At 42.3% G+C, this 22,912-nt stretch overlaps 1 protein-coding gene across 1 annotated transcript; it reads right to left on the bottom strand.

Moving 5' to 3' along the window:
* Nucleotides 1–5,463: 5,463 nt before the first annotated feature.
* LOC124001289 (extracellular tyrosine-protein kinase PKDCC-like) lies at nucleotides 5,464–6,803 on the bottom strand. Its single transcript, XM_046307954.1, has 2 exons — nucleotides 6,640–6,803; nucleotides 5,464–5,952 (listed from the first exon to the last, which is right to left on the bottom strand). The coding sequence occupies exons 1-2, from the start codon at nucleotides 6,776–6,778 to the stop codon at nucleotides 5,846–5,848; spliced, it is 246 nt and encodes an 81-aa protein (XP_046163910.1). The 5' UTR covers nucleotides 6,779–6,803; the 3' UTR covers nucleotides 5,464–5,845.
* Between the last annotated feature and the right edge of the window lie 16,109 nt (nucleotides 6,804–22,912).

The raw sequence follows: 22,912 nt of genomic DNA, 5'->3' as shown, positions 1-22,912 counted from the left end.
TGCCCCTCTCCCCACAGGTGTGATTACTACCTCTGAGGGTTTAGAGCTTGAGATAGTCACCTCATACAAGTCCTTGGGAGTATGGCTAGATGGTACACTGTCCCTCTCTCACCACATATCAAAGCTGCAGGCTTGGTTTCCTCTATTGTAATCTCTCCTCTTTCACCCCAGCTGCCAAACTAACCCTGATTCAGATGATTCGTTCTGCCAGCCACACATCCCTGGGTCGCTCCTCTTTTCAGTTCGCTGTAGCTAGTGACTGACACGAGCTGCAACAAACACTCAAAACTGGACAGTTTTTTCGCAATCTCTTTATTCAAAGACTTAATCATGGACACTCTTACTGAAAGTTGTGGCTGCTTTGCGTGATGTATTGTTGTCTCTACCTTCTTGCCCTCTGTGTTGTCTGTGCCCAATAATGTTTGTACCATGTTTTGTCATGCTGCCATGTTGTGTTGCTACCATGTTGTTGTCATGTTGTGTTGCTACCATGCTGTGTTGTCATGTGTTGCTGCCTTGCTATGTTCTTGTCTCAATGTAGTGTTGTCTCTCTTGTCGTGATGTGTGTTTTGTCCTAGATTTATATATTTTTATCCCCCGTCTCCGAAGGAGGTCTTTTGGTAGGCCGTCATTGTAAATAAGAATTTGTTCTTAATTAACTGACTTGCCTAGTTAAATAAAGGTTAATATATATATATATATATATATATATATATATATATATATATATATACAGTGCCTTGCGAAAGTATTCGGCCCCCTTGAACTTTGCGAACTTTTGCCACATTTCAGGCTTCAAACATAAAGATATAACACTGTATTGTTTTGTGAAGAATCAACAACAAGTGGGACACAATTATGAAGTGGAACGACATTTATTGGATATTTCAAACTTTTTTAACAAATCAAAAACTGAAAAATTGGGCGTGCAAAATTATTCAGCTCCTTTACTTTCAGTGCAGCAAACTCTCTCCAGATGTTCAGTGAGGATCTCTGAATGATCCAATGTTGACCTAAATGACTAATGATGATAAATACAATCCACCTGTGTGTAATCAAGTCTCCGTACAAATGCACCTGCACTGTGATAGTCTCAGAGGTCCGTTAAAAGCGCAGAGAGCATCATGAAGAACAAGGAACACACCAGGCAGGTCCGAGATACTGTTGTGAAGAAGTTTAAAGCCAGATTTGGATACAAAAAGATTTCCCAAGCTTTAAACATCCCAAGGAGCACTGTGCAAGCGATACTATTGAAATGGAAGGAGTATCAGACCACTGCAAATCTACCAAGACCTGGCTGTCCCTCTAAACTTTCAGCTCATACAAGGAGAAGACTGATCAGAGATGCAGCCAAGAGGCCCATGATCACTCTGAATGAACTGAAGAGATCTACAGCTGAGGTGGGAGACTCTGTCCATAGGACACAATCAGTCGTATGTTGCACAAATCTGGCCTTTATGGAAGAGTGGCAAGAAGAAAGCCATTTCTTAAAGATATCCATAAAAAGTGTCGTTTAAAGTTTGCCACAAGCCACCTGGGAGACACACCAAACATGTGGAAGAAGGTGCTCTGGTCAGATGAAACCAAAATTGAACTTTTTGGCAACAATGCAAAACGTTATGTTTGGCGTAAAAGCAACACAGCTCATCACCCTGAATACACAATCCCCACTGTCAAACATGGTGGTGGCAGCATCATGGTTTGGGCCTGCTTTTCTTCAGCAGGGACAGGGAAGATGGTTAAAATTGATGGGAAGATGGATGGAGCCAAATACAGCATCATGGTTTGGGCCTGCTTTTCTTCAGCAGGGACAGGGAAGATGGTTAAAATTGATGGGAAGATGGATGGAGCCAAATACAGGACCATTCTGGAAGAAAACCTGATGGAGTCTGCAAAAGACCTGAAGACTGGGACGGAGATTTGTCTTCCAACAAGACAATGATCCAAAACATAAAGCAAAATCTACAATGGAATGGTTCAAAAATAAACATATCCAGGTGTTAGAATGGCCAAGTCAAATTCCAGACCTGAATCCAATCGAGAATCTGTGGAAAGAACTGAAAACTGCTGTTCACAAATGCTCTCCATCCAACCTCACTGAGCTCAAGCTGTTTTGCAAGGAGGAATGGGAAAAAATGTCAGTCTCTCGATGTGTAAAATTGATAGAGACATACCCCAAGCGACTTACAGCTGTAATCACAGCAAAAGGTGGAGCTACAAAGTATTAACTTAAGGGGGCTGAATAATTTTGCACGCCCAATTTTTCAGTTTTTGATTTGTTAAAAAAGTTTGAAATATCCAATAAATGTCGTTCCACTTCATGATTGTGTCCCACTTGTTGTTGATTCTTCACAAAAAAATACAGTTTTATATCTTTATGTTTGAAGCCTGAAATGTGGCAAAAAAGGTCGCAAAGTTCAAGGGGGCTGAATACTTTCGAGTGACGGAGAAAAATCAGGCACTGTATATAACTATAAAAACAGCTATATATATATATATACGAGATGGTATATATATATATATGATATATAACCGTATATTCAGCCTATATATGTGTACACTACATAAAGGGTATGTTGTATTATGTATTTGTATTCATTAAGGATCCCCATTAGTTCCTGCCAAGGCAGCAGCTACTCTTCCTGGGGTTCAGCAACATTAACGCAGTGATATGCAATTTAAAATATTGCATGTTACATTTCATAACACTTTAACCAATACATTTAGTGTGTTCCCTCAGGCCACTACTCCACAATCACATATCTACAATGCAAGATCCATGTGTATGTGCCTGCCTTGTAATGTGTATACATGTCTGTGTGTCTCTTAACAGTCCCTGCTGCTCCATAAGGTGTATTTTTTTTTTTTTAAAATCTGATTCCTGTTACCTGATGAGGAATAGAGTTCCATGAAACCATGGATCTACTGTATGTAGTACTGTGCTCCTCCCATAGTCTGTTCAAAGTCCATCCATGGTCCATGGACATGGTCACTGGACGCCATAATGAAACGCTACCGTGACTACATTCTAGCTCCATGGGTATATGAAGCGGAATAAAACTTTGCCTTGGAGTTAACTTGGGGGACATTAAAAACACAATGTCCAGGGCCCCTCTCACCAACCCCACAGATTCAGGACTGTTCTTCCAGAGCAACTGTATGGTACTTCTCTGAAGACCAGGGCCATTTGCATTGCCATTTAGGCATTAATAAAGCTGGCATGTTCATTCTACATCAGTGGTGTCATACCCGCAGGCCACAAATAGAATGATTGCGGGCCAGATGTGGCCCATGGGCAGGGAGTATGAGACCATTATCATACATAATCTTCAACAACGTTTAGCAATGTTGTGCCCTGCTAAAGAAAGCCCAGTGCTACAGTATTTGTATTTGTATTTATTTATTATTTATTTAGGCCCCTATTCCACCACTACCACATATCTACAGTACTAAATCCATGTGTATGTATAGTGTTTTTGTTATCGTGTGTGTGTGTGTGTGTTTATATATGTGTGTGTGTGTGTGTTTATATATATGTGTGTGTGTGTGTGTGTGTGTGTGTGTGTGTGTGTGTGTGTGTGTGTGTGTGTGTGTGTGTGTGTGTGTGTGTGTGTGTGTGTGTGTGTGTGTGTGTGTGTGTGTGTGTGTGTGTGTGTGTGTGTGTGTGTGTGTGTGTGTGTGTGTGTGTGGCAATGTTTGTGATGCTTCACAGTCCCCGCTGTTCCATAAATCTAATTTTACTGCGTGTGTCAGTTACTTGATGTGAATAGAGTTCCATGTAGTCATGGCTCTATATAGTACTGTGTGCCTCCCATAGTCTGTTCTGGACTTGGGGACTGTGAAGAGACCTCTTGTGGCATATCTTTTTGGGTATGCATGGGTGTCCGAGCTGTGTGCCAGTAGTTCAAACAGACAGCTCGGGGCATTCATGTCAATACCTCTCATAACTATAAGTAGTGATGAAGTCAATCTCTCCTCCACTTTCAGCCAGGAGAGATTGACATGCGTATTATTAATATTAGCTCTCTGTGTACATCCAAGGGCCAGCCGTTCTGCCCTGTTCTGAGCCAGTTGCAATTTTCCTAAGTCTCTTTTTTGTGGCACCTGACCACCCGACTGAACAGTAGTCAAGGTGCTACAAAACTAGGTCCTGTAGGACCTGCCTTGTTGATAGTGTTGTTAAGAAGGCAAAGCATCGCTTTATTATAGACAGACTTCTCCCCATCTTAGTTACTACTGCATCAATATGTTTTGACCATGACAGTTTACAATCTAAGGTTACTCCAAGCAGTTGAATCATCTCAACTTGCTCAATTTCCACATTATTTATTACAATTTCTGGTTGAGGGTTTAGGGTTTAGTGAGTGTTTTGTTCCAAATACAATGCTTTTAGTTTTAGAAATATTTAGGGCTAACTTATTCCTTGCCACCTACTCTGAAACTAACTGCAGATCTTTGTTAAGTGTTGCAGTCATTTCAGTCGCTATAGTAGCAGTCTTGTATAGTGTTGAGTCATCTATATACATAGACACTCTGACTTTACTCAAAGTCAGTGGCATGTTGTTCGTAAAAATTGAAAAAAGCAAGGGGCCTAAACAGCTACCCTGGGGAATTCTTGATTCTAACTGGATTACATTTGAGACATTAAAGAACACCCTCTGTGTTCTGTTAGACAAGTAACTCTTTATCCACATTATAGCAGGGGGTGTAAAGCCATAACTCATATGTTTTTCCAGCAGCAGACTATGATCAATAATGTCAAAAGCTGCACTGAATTCTAACAAGACAGCCCCCACAATCATTCTATCATCAATTTATCTCAGCCAATCATCAGTCATTTGTGTAAGTGCTGTGCTTGTTGAGTGTCTTTCCCTGTAAGCATGCTGAAATTCTGTTGTAATTTTTTAAAACTGTAAAATAGCATTGTATATCCGGTCAAACACTATTTTTTCCAGAAGTTTACTAAGGGTTGGTAACAGGCTGATTGGTTGGCTATTTGAGCCAGTAAAGGGGGCTTTACTATTATTGGGTAGCGGAATGACTTTAGCTTTTCTCCAACCTTGAGGCCACACGCTCTCTAGTAGGCTTAAATCGAAGATGTGGCAAATAGGAGTGGCACTATCGTCTGCTATTATCCTCAGTCATTTTCCATCCAGATTGTCAGACCCTGGTGGCTTGTCATTGTTGATAGAGTAGAGGACGGGTTCAATTCCTATTGTGACGCTATCAAAAAGACAGACTCCAAAACACAATATATCAAAGCATTTTAAAATATTAAACAACAATATTAAAAATTAAAATAAGCATATTAAAAGTCCAGAACAGAACGTAATCATTGAACAGAATCTCTTTCATTGAAAAAGTTACAGGTTCACACCCACAAGGTGTACAAAATGAAACACAAACAATGCAATGACAATTCTATTCTAGCGTCACATATGGTATTAACTTAACTTGGTATTCAAATCAAAGACCATTACGAGGGAACGAAATGGTTGTGATCATCTAGGCCGACTGCTGTGATGTAAGCACATATATGCTTGTTACCATTTGTAGCCCTCGACGCACAAACCTGTATTACTATGGCAAGCCACAAGGAGCATTTTCATCATCAAGTGTATTTCCCACAGAGGCTTGGAGTCCTACCATAGCGTCGCAAACACAACACACAAGACGGAGGTGGGAACAGAGAGGGAACAATTTTTTCATAATTATAACTGAAGGGAAAATCTGGCATCCAGATCAGACGAGCCACTGAGAAAAAGCCCTATAAAATATATCACATTAATTTATTTTCTTCAAAAACAACCTCCCTCCATTTTCCCAACTCCCGTTGTCTCACTCCTTATACCGTAGTTCCCGGTGAGGCGTTGGTCTTTTTCAAATACACCTCCGAGTTCACATCTGGAACCAGACAGCTGAAACTGCTTCGGAATGAGGCAAGGAGCCGGCCTGCAGACAAGCAAAGATAAAGAAATAAGAAAAAAGCTCTTCAGAGACTGAAATGAAAGTAAATCTGAACTGGAGCTTGATATCAGGTTTCAAGTACTCAGCATTAAGGGGAGTCAACTTGTCACGCCCTGGCCATAGAGAGGCTATTTCTCTATTTTGGTTTCGGGCCAGGGTGTGACTAGGGTGGACATTCTATGTTCTTTTTTCTATGTTTTTGTATTTCTTTGTTTTTGGCCGGGTATGGTTCTCAATCAGGGACAGCTGTCTATCGTTGTCTCTGATTGAGAACCATACTTAGGTAGCCTTTTCCCACCTGTGTTTGTGTGCAATTATTTTTCCATGTGTTTTGTGTGCACCTCGGCTTTGTCACGTTCTTTGCTGGTTACCTGTTTGTTTGTTTGTGTTTCACTTTCATTAAAAGATGTGGATCTACATGCACACTGCGCCTTGGTCGATGTATGACAGGGAGTTTGAGGGTAGCGAGCAACAACTTTAATAATTTACGCATTTTAATGACAACAAGGAGTTCCCAAATTGAAATAATTTTGATCTGTACAAATGTGACTTTAAAAGGTGAAATTAGGCATTTTACATCTTTGACTTCCAAAAGCATAATTTTCCAATTCCACCCTTGATGACAACCACGGTTCAGTCAATGTCTCAAGGCTGAAAATGAGTGACACTAACCTGTCCACATCCTCTGGTTTTTCAGGCTGAAGCTAGTGCACTGAGGATGGGAATTACAGATGAAGGCCGCCTCCTTGGCGCTGTACACCGACAGCACGCAGCCTTGGTGGTTGTACGAGGGCCAGCATCTGGATTTCATATTTCCAGAGGTGCTGATGCCTCTCATGACTGCATAATCTAATGGGGGGGGGGGGGAAGAAACACCAGAGTCTTTCAGAGAAGTTGTGGGGCCTGGGCCAAACTTATCTGCTAAACATTAGTATGGGATGTGAATTATGCGCGCCTGGCCTCGCTCCAACCCATCATCAGAACGGAAGTCAACTCATTCACAGTGAGAGGAATGTGGCAGGGGTGTCATGTTACGCCATTGGTATTCTTTCACCTAAACCTACAAGGCCGGTGTTGGAAATGTTGGGGGGCACACTAAATGGGGGACAAGCGCTTCTTTTGGGGAATTTGTGAGGCAGACAGAGGCTCACTTTAAAAGTGAAAACTTAAGCTGGAAACAAAAGGGTGACAGGGTTGAGCTCCAGAAACACAGTGGTATGAACAATCAGTAGAACAAATCATTTGGAAAAAGGGGAGACATTAGGTTTATCTGTTTTACTTTAGGTCTTGGACAGCGAATCTCCTTTGTATATCCTCGGTCTATGGGGTTCCAAAATTGAACTTGAGTATTTGGTAGCAATTGCCCTTAAATTGTTTAACTTGGGTCAAAGTTTTGGGTAGGCTTCAACAATTTTCCCACAAGAAGTTGGGTGAATTTTGTCTCGTTCTTCCTGACAGAGCTGGTGTAACTGAGTCAGGTTTGCAGGACTCCTTGCTCGCACATGCATTTTCAGTTCTGCCCACACATTTTCTATAGGATTGAGTTCAGGGCTTTGTGATGGCCATTTCAATACCTAGACTTTGTTGTCCTTAAGCCATTTTGCCACAACTTTGGAAGTATGCTGTGGATCATTGTCCATTTGGAAGACCCATTTGATGCCAAGCTAACTGCTTGAGATGTTGCTTCAATATATCCACATCATTTTCCCCCTTCTCATGATGCCATCTATTTTGTGAAGCGCACCAGCCCCTCCTGCAGCAAAGCACCCTCAAAACATGATGGTGCCACCCACGTGCTTCACGGTTGGGATGGTGTTCTTTGGCTTGCAAGCCTCCCCCTTTTTCCTCCAAACATAACAATGGTCATTATGGCCAAACAGTTCTATTTATGTTTCATCAGACCAAAGAACATTTCTCCAAAAAGTACAATCTTTGTCCCCATGTGCAGTTGCAAACCATAGTCTGGCTTCTTTATGGCGGTTTTGGAGCAGTAGTTCATCGACTACTAATCAGCCTTCTTATTACCCTCCAAGCTTTTTATTTTTAAATCTTACCTTTATTTAACTAGGCAAGTCAGTTAAGAACCAATTTCTTATTTGCAATGACGGCCTACACCGGCCAAACCCGGACGACGCTGAGCTAATTGTTTGCCGCCCTATGGGACTCCCAATCACGGCCGATTATGATACCGCCTGTATTCGAACCAGGATGTCTGTAGTGACACCTCTAGCACTGAGATGCAGTGCCTTAGACCGCTGTGCCACTCGGGAGCCCCAAATTAAGCTCAGGGCTCTGCAACTAAGTCCTAGACTTTCTTGACAGGATGACCCCAGGTGTTGAAGGTAGGCAACAAAACCTTTGCCATGCTGATCCTCAACACGGGTACCCCACAGAAGTTCATGCTCAGCCCCCTCCTGTACTCTCTGTTCACCCATGACTGTGTGGTTATGCACGTTTACAACTCAATCAACAAGTTTGCTGACGACACAACAGTGGTGGGCCTGATTACTAACAATGACGAGACAGCCTACAGACAGGAGGTGAGAGCCCTGGCAGAGCGGTACCAGGAAAATAACCTCTCCCTCAACGTCAACAAAACAAAGGAGCGGATCGTGGACTACAGGAGACAGCAGAGATTCACATCCACATTGATGGGGCCGCTGTGGAGAAGGTTAAAAACTTCACTGAGTACCTGAAATGGTACCTCCACACCGATACTGTGGTGAAGAAGGCAAAATGGCCATGATTTTTGTCCAAAGAGCTACTTTTGTAAACAAATCCAAAGTCATGAAGCGCGTTCCCTAGTTGCAGACGAAATGTCAAAAAAGTTCCGTTACTGTCCGTAGAAACATGTCAAACGATGTATGGAATCAATCTTAAGGATGTTTTTAACATAAATCTTCAATAATATTCCAACCGGAGAATTCCTTTGTCTTCAGAAAAGCAAAGGAACGGGAGATACCTCTCATGTGAAATGCGTGATCAGCACGTGACTGCTGGCAGACCTCATGACTCATTCCGCTCTCATTCAGTCCAACTTCACAGTAGAATCCTCAAACAAGTTTCTAAAGACGGTTGACATCTAGTGGAAGCTTTAGGAAGTGCAACATAACCAATATCCCACTGTGTATTCAATAGGGGCTGGGTTGAAAATCGACCAACCTCAGATTTCCCACTTCCTGTTTGGATTTCTTCTCAGGTTTTTTCCTGCCATATGAGTTTTGTTATTCTCACAGACATCATTCAAACAGTTTTAGAAACTTCAGAGTGTTTGCTATCCAATACTAATAATAATATGCATATATTAGCAACTGGGACTAAGGAGCAGGCAGTTTACTCTGGGCACCTCTGGGCACCTTTCATCCAAGCTACTCAATACTGCCCCTGCGGCCATAAGACGTTAAAGCACATTCGGCAGCGATTACAGCCTCGAGTCTTCTTGGGTATGACACTACAAGCTTGGCACACCTGTATTTGGGGAGTTTCTCCCATTTTTCTTTGCAGGTCCTATCAAGCTCTGTCAAGTTGGATGCAGGTCTTCTCAAGGTTTGGCAAGTGCATCCTGTTTCTATAACCAATGGAAACAGGATGCACCTGAGCTCAAGTTTGAGTCTTATTGCAAAGGGTATGAATACTTTTGTAATTAAGGTATTTGTTGTTTATATTTAATACATATGCAAAAACCTGTTTGTCAATATGGGGTATTGTGTGTATGAGTGTATGTGTTGATGAGGAATACAAAATAATTTTAGAATAAGGCTGTAAGGTAACAAATTGTGGCAAAAGTCAAAGGGGTCTGAATACTTTCCAAAGGCACGGTAATATTATTTATACTCAAGTCGAGGTGGTCGGTCACATATTTATATTCTGGACTCTGATATTGCTCGTTCTGATGTTTTTTGCAATCTTATCTTATTTTTTTAATTTTATTTTTTTAATTGAGATTATCTGCGTATTAGTATTGTACTGTTAGACATTTCCTAAAACACAAGCATTTTCCAACACTTGCTTTGACATCTACAAATCTGTGTATGTGACAAATAAGCTTTGAGGGACCAGGCACCTCACCCTTACTGTTACTCATTTCTCACCTTCACAGATCCCCAAATTACTACCCCTGATGACTTTTTGTCTTCTAATGAGCATATACTGTACTTGCAAACAGGAACACTTCTGAAGGTATACACATGCACATCCATGCATGTTCTCTCACACACACGCAGACAATCAGTGTCACACACAGACAGATATATATGGGACACTACATACACTAGAAAATAGCAGAGGGCTTAAGGCGTGAGAGAGGAGGCCGACATTCAAGATCCCCCCCCCTGAGCACCGACATCTGTCCTTCACTGTATTTTATCAGGCCCAGTTGGAATGAAGAAGGGGACTGGGTTAATCCACTCCAGGCTAAGAACGTCATCCTGCAAGCAGCAGCTCCCTCTCCCCCATCATCCACCCCAGGTATGCCCCAGTGGGAGCCAGGGGACGGGCTGTTCCTGATTAGCACTTTCTCCAGGGATGTGGAGGAGGAGTGCAGTAGAGAGAGAGATTGAGTGTGTCTGTGTGTGAGAGACAGAAAGAGAGAGAGAGAGCAGAGAGAGAAGTGAGAGAAAGAGCAGAGAAAGCGAGTGAGAGAGAAAAGAGAGCGAGGCAGAGAGAGATATGATTTGGTGCTTCTGTCCCCAGCCAAGGAGGGCCTACAGCAGCACCTAGATCTTCTGCACAGATTCTGTCAGACTTGGGCCCTGACAGACCTGGGCCCTGACAGTAAATCTCAGTAAGAGAAAAATAATGGCGCTCCAAAAAAGGTCCAATTGCCAGGACCACAAATACAAATTCCATCTAGACACCGTTGCCTTAGAGCACACAAAAAAAAACTATACGTGCCTCAGCATAAACATCAGTGCCACAGCTAACTTCCACAAAGTTATGAACGATCTGAGAGACAAGGTAAGAAGGGCCTTCTACACCATCAAAAGGAACATCAAATTTGACATACCAATTAGGATCTGTCACAAAAAGACTTCAATCAGTTATGGAAACCATTGCCCTTTATGGTTGTGAACGTCTGGGGTCAGCTCACCAACAAAGAATTCACAAAATGGGACAAACACCAAATTGAGACTATGCATGCAGAATTACACAAATATATCCTCTTTGTACAACGAAAAACACAAAATAATGTATGCAGAGCAGAATAAGGCCGATACATGCTAATGATCAAATTCCAGAAAAGAGCTGATAAATTCTACAACCACCTAAAAGGAAGCAATTCCCAAACCTTCCATAACAAACCCATCACCTACAGATAGGGGATCTTCTCCAGGTTCATCTTAGAAAGCTGGTCGTGGGGCTCTGTTCACAAACAGAGCCCCAGGACAGCAACACAACTAGACCCAACCAAATCATGAGAAAACAAAAAGATAATAGTTGACACATTGGAATTAATTCACGAAAAAAACAGAGCCAACTAGAATGCTATTTGACCCTAAACAGAGAGTACACAGTGGCAGAATACCTGACCACTGTGACGGACTCAAAATTAAGGAAAGCTATGACTAAGTACAGACTCAGTGAGCATAGCCTTGCAATTGAGAAAGGCCGCTGAAGGCAGACCTGGCTCTCAAGAGAAGACAGACTATGTTCATACTGCCCACAAAATGAGTTGGGAACTGAGCTGCACTTCCTAACCTCCTGCCAAATGTATGACAAGACACGTATTTCTCTCAGATTACACAGACCCACAATAATAAAACGTATCACATTTTGATAAACTTCCACATCTATTGGGTGAAATACCACAGTGTGCCATCACAGCAGCAAGATTTGTGACCTGTTGCCTCAAGAAAAGGGCAACCAGTGAAGAACAAACACCATCGTAAATACAACCCATATTTATTTTTCCTTTTGTACTTTTGTACTTAAATTATTTGCACATCGTTACAACAATTGACAGTGCATTATGAAAGTATTATGCCCCCTTGACAATCTACACACACTACCCCATAATGACAAAGCAAAAACTGGTTTTATGAAATCTTTGCAAATGTATTACAAAAAAACGTAAATATCACATTAACATAACTATTCAAACCCTTTACTCAGTACTTTGTTGAAGCACCTTTGACAGTGATTACGGCCTTAAGTCTTCTTGCGTATGACACTACAAGCTTGCCACACGTTTGGAGAGTTTCTCCCATTCCTTTCTGCAGATCCTCTCAAGCTCTGTCAGGTTTGACAGGGATTGTTGCTGCACAGTTATTTTCAGATCTCTCCAGAGATGCTCGATCGGGTTCAAGTCCGGCCTCTGGCTGGGCTACTCATGGATATTCAGGGACTTGACACTCCTGCTTTGTCTTGGCTGTGTGCTTACTGTCGTTGTCTTGTTGGTAGGTGAACCTTCGGCCCACTCTGAGGTCCTGAGTACTCTGGAGTAGGTCTTCATCAAGGATCTCACTGTACTTTGCTCTGTTCATATTTCCCTCGATCCTGACTAGTCTTCCAGTCCCTGCTGCTGAAAAACATCCCCACAGAATGATGCTGCCACCACCACCATGCTTCACCATAGGAATGGTGCCAGGTTTCCTCCAGATGTGACGCTTGGCATTCAGGCCAAAGATTTCAAACTTGGTTTCATCAGAACAGAGGATCTAGTTTCTCATGGTCTGAGAGTCCTTTAGGTGCCTTTTGTCAAACTCTAAGCGGGCTGTTGTGTCTTTTACTGAGGAGTGGCTTCTGTCTGGCCATTCTACCATAAAGGCCTGATTGGTGGAGTGCTGCAGAGCTGGTTGTTCTTCTATAAGGTTCTCCCATCTCTCCAGAAGAACTCTTGAGTTCTGTCAGAGTGACCATTGGGTTCTTGGTCACCTCCCTGACCAAGGCCCTTCTCCCCCGACTGCTCAGTTTGGCCAAGAGGCCAGCTCTAGGGAGAGTCTTGTGGTTTCAAACGTCTTCCATTTAAGAATGATGGAGGCCTCTGTGTTCTTGGGGACCTTCAATGCTGCAAACATTTTTTGGTACCCTTCCCCAGATCTGTGCCTCTACATAATCCTGTCTCGGAGCTCTACTGTCTCAGAGCTCTAATTCTTTCAACTGTGGGACCTTATATATAGACATGTGTGTGCCTTTCCAAATAATTTCAGAATAAAAATCAAATCAATGTTTATTTTTCACGTGCGACGAATACAACAGATGTTGACCTTACAGTGAAATGCTTACTTAACCAATAGTGCAAAAAAGGTATTAGGTGAACAACAGGTAGGTAAAGAAATAAAACAACAGTAAAACGACAGGCTATATACAGTAGCGAGGCTATATACAGTAGAGAGGCTATATACAGTAGAGGCTATATACAGTAGCGAGGCTATATACAGTAGCGAGGCTACATACAGTAGAGAGGCTATATACAGTAGAGGCTATATACAGTAGCGAGGCTATATACAGTAGAGAGGCTATATACAGTAGAGGCTATATACAGTAGCGAGGCTATATACAGTAGCGAGGCTACATACAGTAGAGAGGCTATATACAGTAGAGGCTATATACAGTAGCGAGGCTATATACAGTAGCGAGGCTACATACAGTAGAGAGGCTATATACAGTAGAGGCTATATACAGTAGCAAGGCTACATACAGACACCGGTTAGTCAGGCTGATTGAGGTAGTATGTACATGTAGATATGGTTAAAGAGAGAGAACAGGCTATGACTGGGGTGGCTGGGGACTTTGACCATTTTTAGGGCCTTCCTCTGACACTGCCTGGTGTAGTGGTCCTGGACGGCAGGCAGCTTAGCCTCAGTGATGTACTGGGCTGGACGCACTACACTATGTAGTGCTTTGTGGGTCCTGTGTAGCTCAGTTGGTAGAGCATGGCGGTAGAGCATGGCGCTTGTAATGCCAGGGTAGTGGGTTCGATCCCCGGGACCACCCATACATAGAATGTATGCACACATGACTGTAAGTCGCTTTGGATAAAAGCGTCTGCTAAATGGCATATATTATTATATATTATTATTATTATTATTTGTGGTCAGAGGCCGAGCAATTGCCGTACCAGGCAGAGATGTAACCAGCAACCATGCTCTTGATGTTGCAGCTGTAGAACCTTTTGAGGATTTCAGGACCCATGCCAAAAAAAATCATTTCCTGAGGGGGAATAGGCTTTGTCATGCCCTCTTCACGACTGTCTTGGTGTTTTTGGCCATTCTAGTTTGTTGATGATGATGACATCAAGGAACTTGAAGCTCTCAACCTGCTCCACTACAGCCCTGTCGATGACAATGGGGGCGTGCTCGGTCCTCATTTTCCTGTTGTCCACAATCATCTGCTTAGTCTCGGTTACGTTGAGGGATAGGTTGTTATTCTGGCACCACCCGGCAAGGTCTCTGACCTCCACCCTATAGGCTGTCTTGTCGTTGTCGGTGATCAGGCCTACCACTGTTGTGTTGTCTGCAAACTAAATCATGGTGTTGGAGTCGTGCCTGGCCATGCAGTCGTGGGTGAATAGGGAGTACAGAAGAGGACTGAGCACGCACCCCTGGGGAGCTCCTGTGTTGAGGATCAGCGTGGCAGATGTGTTGCTACCTACCCTCAGTCAGGAAGTCTAGGATCCAGTTGCAGAGGGATGTGTATAGTCCCAGGATCCTTGGCTTAGTAATGAGCTTTGAGGGTACTATGGTGTTGAACGCTGAGCTGTAGTCAATGAATATCATTCTCACATAAGTGTTCCTTTTGTCCAGGTGGGAAAGGGCAGTGTGGAGTGCAAGTTGGCAAGTTGGTTAGGACATTTTCTTTGTGCATGACGCAAGTCATTTTTCCAGCAATTGTTTAGAGTGATTATTTCACTTGTAAATTACTGTATCACAATTCCAGTGGGTCAGAAGTTTACATACACTAAGTTGATTGTGCCTTTAAACAGCTTGGAAAATTCCAGAAAGTGATGTCAAGGCTTTAGAAGCTTAAGCTAATTGACATCATTTGAGTCAATTGGAGGTGTACCTGTGGATACATTTCAAGGCCTACCTTCAAACTCATTGCCTCTTTGCTTGACATCATGGAAAATCAAAAGAAATCAGCCCAAGACGCCAGAAGAAAATGTGTAGACCTCCACGATTCTGGTTCATCCTTGGGAGCAATTTCCAAATGCCTGAAGGTACCACGTTCATCTGTACAAACAATAGTACGCAAGTATAAACACCATGGGAGCCGTCATACCACTCAGGAAGGAGACGTGTTCTGTCTCCTACAGATGAACGTACTTTGGTGCAAAAAGTGCAAATCAATCCCAGGACAACAGCAAAGGACCTTGTGAAGATGCTGGAGGAAACAGGTACAAAAGTATCTATATCCACAGTAAAATGAGTCCTTTATCGACATAACCTGACAGGCAGCTCAGCAAGGAAGAAGGGGCTGCTCAAAAACCGGCACAAGAAAGCCAGACTACGGTTTGCAACAAACACCGTACTTTTTGGAGAAATGTCCTCTGGTCTGATGAAACAAAAATAGAACTGTTTGGCCATAATGACCACAGTTATGTTTGGAGGAAAAAGGGGGATGATTGCAAGCTGAAGAACACCATCCCAACCGTGAAGCACATCTCAACACATCAGTCAGGAAGTTAAAGCTTGACCACAAATGGGTCTTCCAAATGAACAATGACCCCAAGCATACTTCCAAAGTTGTGGCAAAATGGCTTAAGGCCAACAAAGTCAAGGTATTGGAATGGCCATCACAAAGCCCTGACCTCAATCCCATAGAAAATTTGTAGGCAGAATTGAAAAAGCGTGTGTGAGCAAAGGAGGCCTACAAACCTGACTCAGTTACACCAGCTCTGTCACGAGGAATGGGCCACAATTCACTCAACTTATTGTGGGAAGCTTGTGGAATGCTACCCAAAACGTTTGACCCAAGTTAAACAATTTAAAGGCAATACTAGCAAATTCTGATTGAGTGAATGTAAACTTCTGACCCACTGGGAATGTGATGAAAAAAATAGAAGCTGAAATAAATCATTCTCTAATATTATTCTGACATTTCACATTCTTAAAATAAAGTAGTGATCCTAACTGACCTAAGACTGGGAATTTTTACTTGGATTAAATGTCAGGAATTGTGAAAAACGGAGTTTAAATGTATTTGGCTATGGTGTACAGTCGTGGCCAAATGTTTTCAGAATTACACAAATATACATTTTCACAAAGTCTGCTGACTCAGTTTGTATGATGGCAATATGCATTTACTCCAGAATGTTATGAAGAGTGATCAGATGAATTGCAATTGATTGCAAAGTCCCTCTTTGCCATGCAAATTAACTGAATCCCCAAATAACATTTCCACTGCATTTCAGCCCTGACACAAAAGGACCAGCTGACATCATGTCAGTGATTCTCTCATTAACACAGGTGTGAGTGTTGACGAAGACAAGGCTGGAGATCACTCTGTCATGCTGATTGAGTTCGAATAACAGACTGGAAACTTCAAAAGGAGGGTGGTGCTTGGAATCATTGTTCTTCCTCTGTCGACCATGGTTACCTGCAATGAAACAAGCGCGGACATCATTGCTTTGCACAAAAAGGGCTTCACAGGGAAGGATATTGCTGCCAGTAAGATTGCACCTAAATCAATCATTTATCGGATCATCAAGGACTTCAAGGATAGTGGTTCAATTGTTGTGAAGAAGGCTTCAGGGTGCCCAAGAAAGTCCAGCAAGCACCAGGACCGTCTCCTAAAGTTGATTCAGCTGTGGGATCGGGGCACCACCAGCACAGTGCTTGCTCAGGAATGACTGCAGGCAGATGTCAGTGCATCTGCACGCACAGTAAGGTGAATCCTTTTGGAGGATGGCCTGGTGTCAAGAAGGGCAGCAAAGAAGCCACTTCTCTCCAGGAAAAACATCAGGGACAGACTAATATTCTGAAAAAGGTACAGGGATTGGACTGCTGAGGACTGGGGTAAAGTCATTTTCTCAGATGAATCCCCTTTCCGATTGTTTGGGGCATACGGAAAAAAGCTTGTCCGGAGAAGACAAGGTGAGCGCTACCATCAGTCCTGTGTCATGCCAACAGTAAATCATCCTGAGACCATTCATGTGTGGGGTTGCTTCTCAGCCAAGGGAGTGGGCTCACTCCCAATTTTGCCTAAGAACACAGCCATGAATAAAGAATGGTACCAACACATCCTCCGAGAGCAACTTCTCCCAACCATCCAGGAACAGTTTGATGACGAACAATGCCTTTTCCAGCATGATGGAGCACCTTTCCATAAGGCAAAAGCGATAACTAAGTGGCTCAGGGGAACAAAACATCGATATTTTGGGTCCATGGCCAGGAAACTCCCCAGACCTTAATCCCATTGAGAACTTGTGGTCAATCCTCAAGAGGCAGGTGGACAAACAAAAACCCACAAATTCTGACAAACTCCAAGCATTGATTATGCAAGAATGGGCTGACATCAGTCAGGATGTGGCCCAGAAGTGAATTGACAGCATGCCAGGGCAGATTGCAGAGGTCTTGAAAAAGAAGGGTCAACACGGCAAATATTGACTCTTTGCATCAACTTCATGTAATTGTCAATAAAAGCCTTTTGCACTTATGAAATGCTTGTAATTATACTTCAGTATTCCATAGTAACATCTGACAAAAATATCTAAAGACACAGAAGCAGAAAACTTTGTGGAAAGTAATATTTGTGTCATTCTCAAAACTTTTGGCCACGAACTGTATGTAAACTTCTGACTTCAACTCTATTTCCCATGCCAATGAAGCCCTTTGAATTGAGAGAGCGCGAGAGAGAGAGAGGAAGAGAGACTAGTGCCAGGTGTTCTTCGTACCCGAAAGCGTTCCTCCCAGGGGCGCTGTAGTAGCTGGATCATCTGCAGTGGGATGCCCTGCTCCAAGATGGCTGTGATACCACCTGCCCTTTTACTGTCCTCACAGTGGCCTCAGAGCTACAGGGGGAAATAGGTTATACTGCACTATCAGGAGAGAATTATGAGAAAGCAGCATAACTGTTTCAACACGTTCTCAGGACAAACCAGCAAAATATGCTCTATTACTTTGGTCTGTTACAGTTAATAACTGTTTTATTTTATTTATTTAACCTTTATTTAATTAGGCAAGTCAGTTAAGAACAAATTCTTATTTACAATGAAGGCCTACACCGGCCTAACCCAAATGACGCTGGGCCAATTGTGCGCCGCTCTATGGGACTCACAATCACGGCTTGTTGTGATACAACCTGGATTCGAACCAGGGTGTCTGCAGTGACACCTCAAGCACTGAGATGCAGTACTTCATACCGCTGCACCACTCGGGAGCCAAGTGTGTTCATTAAGGTAGTCATCACAGTAGCCTACAACTACAGTTACGACTGCTTACATTCACCTTGCAAATTAGACTGTAATGGATTGATTAAATAGACTTGGTGAATTTTTTGAGCAATGGGCAGAGTAGCCAACAGAGGGACACTGTATCTCCTCCAGCTGCTGATGCAGAACTGAGAGCCAAGGTCAGGAGAGGTTCAAGAGGAAATACATTAGGAAGGTCCTGCAGATGCACATTGAGGCTTTTCATCCATTTTACACATGCAGCAGAGCATAATTGACATAGAGAAGGGGATAGCTCCTTAAATAGGCAACCAAGTCACACTGATGGGCTTGAGGTTTCTAGTTTTCTAACACTGTAGGTCATGTTTTTTTTTTAAGGCGGGGCTATGTTGTGTGTTTGTGTAAGCCTCTGACACCTTGATTTGTCGATACCCCCTGGATATCAATAAAGTTATATTCTATTCCTTAGGCCATTTATGTATTTATCCAATTAATACTCTTTTCACGTACCTTGATGATGTTTGGATGTTGCAGTTTCTGCAGCAAAACTATATATATATATATATATATATATATATATATATTATTTATTTTATTATTATTTTTTTCAGTTTGAAAGACAGGAGCTTGTGACAGCCCGAGGGGTCTTTAAAATCTGCGAGACATCTCCCCATGTCTGTTCCTTTTGTCGTACACAGTCTTCAAAGCAACAGAATGTCCCTCCGATTTGAGCACTATTTTGGTATAACCCGAACAAAGGATATTCACAGCTTTCATATCAGGAAGCTGATCACAGACAATATGATCCTTATTCGTTCTAATAGATTCAATGGAAACTTCACTCTCCTTCTCGAAACTAATATCCAAATTATTACTTTCAAATGATTGATTCATCCAACAACCTCTCTGCCCCAGAATAGATGAGGAAAGGAAGGATTTCCTTGCGTCTTTTGTTGAGTTCATGAACTAATGCGTTATGCTCCTGTAACAGTATAACTCTAAACCGTCCCCTCGCCTATACCCGGGCGCGAATCAGGGACCCTCTGCGCACATCAACAACAGTCACCCACGAAGCATCGTTACCCATCGCTCCACAAAAGCCACGGACTACTTCAGGGTCTCAGCGCAAGTGAAGTCACCGATTGAAACGCTATTTAGCGCGCACCACCGCTAACTAGCTAGCTATTTCATATCCGTTACACTCCATAACAAAATCATCCTCAAGAGTTCCATTGGTAAATTTAAGTTTATGAACTCTGAAGTGCCAACTGTTCCTAAAAAAAATGTTAAAGAAAAGACCAGAATATATCAAAGTGCTGCGGTGCAAAGAGGGCTGCGCATTGTGGACAGGTCTTTCAACGGTTTTAGGAAAACACACCAAAAGCTGTCAATTCAATCGGATGATAGATCTACTTTGTGGTCTTGGTCAGCGAGAAAGCAAGGTTGAACTCATTGTTTTTACCTCTTGAGGCACGCCCACCAGAAAGAAGCGTGTCTTCCCGTAAAATCACGCCCCTGAGTTAGCTGATGCAGTGTTTTCACAAGTAAAATGGTTTAAATCAGGGATGGGCAACTGCCTGCGGGAAGCATAACACCCTCAGATCAATTTCCACCAAAAACAAATTGAACTCAATCGGGGTCTCAATTTACTGTTGCAAATGATAATAGTAGAATACACAAGGTGCAATTTCGATATTTGGTTGTGCATCAGCAGTTTTTATCATGTTGTGTAAGTCACTGATAGTCAGTCAATTAGCCATGTCAGCAATTTTTTATTTATTGCTAAATTCATTTATCATGATCGAATTACCGGCTGGTGGTCCCTCAGATATCACATTAAAAACTGCAAACATTTCTCTCTGCCCAATGGCAAAACAATAATAATTGGTGGGGGCCCACACCCTCATCAAAGTTGTTCATCCCTGGTTAAATGTGTTTTTATACATATATATATATTGTTTACCTTTTGTTTAACTAGGCAAGTCAGTTAAGATTCAACTCTTATTTACAATGACGGCCTACATGCCAAACCCAGACGACGCTGGGGGAATTGTGCCCCCTATGGGACTCCCAATCACGGCCGGATGTGATACAGCCAAGATGCATAAACCTAATTCAAGAATTACAGGAGATAATTTTTATTTTACAGAATATTCAAGTTCATATTATTCTGAAACATTTACAACTTTGTCACTATGTAGACTTTCCTCTCACACACATGTGCATATAGCAGACACTGTTATCCAGAGACACTGTTATCCAGAGACACTCTTACCCAGAGACACTGTTACCCAGAGACACTGTTACCAAGAGACACTGTTACCCAGAGACACTGTTATCCAGAGACACTGTTATCCAGAGACACTGTCGCCCAGAGAGACTGTTATCCAGAGACACTGTTATCCAGAGACACTGTCGCCCAGAGAGACTGTTATCCAGAGACACTGTTATCCAGAGACACTGTCGCCCAGAGAGACTGTTATCCAGAGACACTGTTACCCAGAGACACTGTTATCCAGAGAGACTGTTATCCAGAGACACTGTTATCCAGAGACACTGTTATCCAGAGAGACTGTTATCCAGAGACACTGTTACCCAGAGACACTGTTATCCAGAGAGACTGTTATCCAGAGACACTGTTATCCAGAGACACTCTTGTTTAGAGACACTCATATTCAGAGTGACTTACAGTACTGCATCCCTCTTTAAGATAGCTAGGTGAGACAATAACATATCACCATCGTAGCAAGTTTATTTTCCCTCAACAATGTCGTTATTAGCAAAGTCAGGGCTAGTAGGAAAAGACAGTTGCATGGTTTAATTTTACCAGTAGTGACTAGTAGTCTATCAGTAGGCCTACCCAGTATAGTGACTAGTAGTCTATCAGTAGCATACCCAGCCTAGTGACTAGTAGTCTATCAGTAGGCCTACCCAGTATAGTGACTAGTAGTCTATCAGTAGCATACCCAGCATAGTGACTAGTAGTCTCAGTAGCATACCCAGTATAGTGACTAGTAGTCTATCAGTAGCATACCCAGTAGTGAATAGTAGTCTAAGTGTAATATATCTCATACAGGTGGGATTCACTTGGCATGTTATTAAATTAATTAATTTGGAAAAGAGATTAGGAGAGTCTAGACCCTTCAAATTCTAATCTGGACCTTGAAGTCAGTTCCATTACTTTTTGTACATTCTTTCCCTGCAATTCAGGGGACTGATTTACAACTGGGACACCAGGTGGGTGATTCCCCTGTAATCAGAGACTGATTTACAACTGGGACACCAGGTGGGTGATTCCCCTGTAATCAGAGACTGGTTTACAACTGGGACACCAGGTGGGTGATTCCCCTGTAATCAGAGACTGATTTACAACTGGGACACCAGGTGGGTGATTCCCCTGTAATCAGAGACTGATTAAGAACTAGGAAACCAGGTGGGTGCAATTAATGATCAGGTAGAAGAGAAAACCAGCAGTACTTCAGAGCTCCAGGGTAGGATTTGAATACCTCTGGTCTAGACTGAAAATACTTTTGTTAGTGACTATTTAGTGACATTTACATTGAACATAACAGTTTGATGATTGTCAGTCTAAACAACAACAAAAAAAGGACAAATGAGATTTTGTAAGAACTTTTTTTTTACACATAAAAATCAACATGTTATTTCATTGTGAGATAAGATAGGTAAACATCCTCATGCAGATGGATGGAGTAACCATAGCAACACACCTTCCTAATCTGTTTTTTTAAATGGCACCATGTACAAAATTCATCAGCAAAATGGCATTACCTTCTTACGGATACAAGGGCAAAGGAACAATAGCTAGCCAACTGTCAGTGCCAGGTAAAATGAACTGGAACTATACTTGGATGAAATCCCTGCAGTTCTGCATGCAATTACTTTAACTAACTATATGTCTAATGGTATTAAAAATGGAACAGTTGAATTATTAACCATTACTCTCTATCCTAGACTGAAGGTCAGATGTGATGATTCATTGTGAAATATTGTTCACAGTTCACACTTCCCTTACTGAAATATAAAATATATATTTTTGCTCATTTGGGAACAATCATCACAATTCTCATAGCATGCCTTTTAATAATACTCCTGGCGCTTTATCTTCCTATCTCGTGTTCATAAGCAACATCTTGCCGTTGGGAACCTCTTGTGTCCCTTATTAGGGAAATCTTTCCGCTCTGTCTTGAGCTGTATCCAGGACATAAATAAACCATTTTCGCTCGCATCACTACTCACTGAGAAGAAATCTGTCACAGGAAATTACCATGGGTGTCGTTTCAGGTCCAACCTTAATACAGAGTAGACAAAGCTATAGGCGGGCTGAGGCTGTAGCGGCATTAGCCTCAACACTTCATGATCAACCCTCGCAGCGTATTTACAGACTGAATGTACAGTAGATACAGTACAATATAGATGCTAAACCCCGTGTTAAATCTGTCATGTGAAAATCCAATGGCAATGGACTGTGCATCTGTAAGGCCTACTTAAGTATCTTGTCATATAGACTACTCGAACTTGCATAGATTTATCTTAAGAGCGAAATGCCATGTTTCAAATGTTATTAAGTCAATAACCTCAGAATTTCTTTGGAGCTAA

This window comes from Oncorhynchus gorbuscha, linkage group LG17 (genome assembly GCF_021184085.1).
Source record: "Oncorhynchus gorbuscha isolate QuinsamMale2020 ecotype Even-year linkage group LG17, OgorEven_v1.0, whole genome shotgun sequence".
Lineage (NCBI taxonomy): Eukaryota > Metazoa > Chordata > Actinopteri > Salmoniformes > Salmonidae > Oncorhynchus > Oncorhynchus gorbuscha.
Note: the sequence above shows the minus strand (reverse complement) of the source record. Positions and strands in the feature narration are given on the sequence as shown.

What these genes read in the sequence shown, in the direction of transcription:
- LOC124001289 (XM_046307954.1), bottom strand. Translation starts at nt 6,778, where the DNA reads ATGAAATCCAGATGCTGGCCCTCGTACAACCACCAAGGCTGCGTGCTG. An exon ending in AAACCAGAGGATGTGGACAG is followed by an intron (nt 5,953 to 6,639) that starts GTTAGTGTCACT and finishes GCTTGTCTGCAG; the next exon opens with GCCGGCTCCTTGCCTCATTC.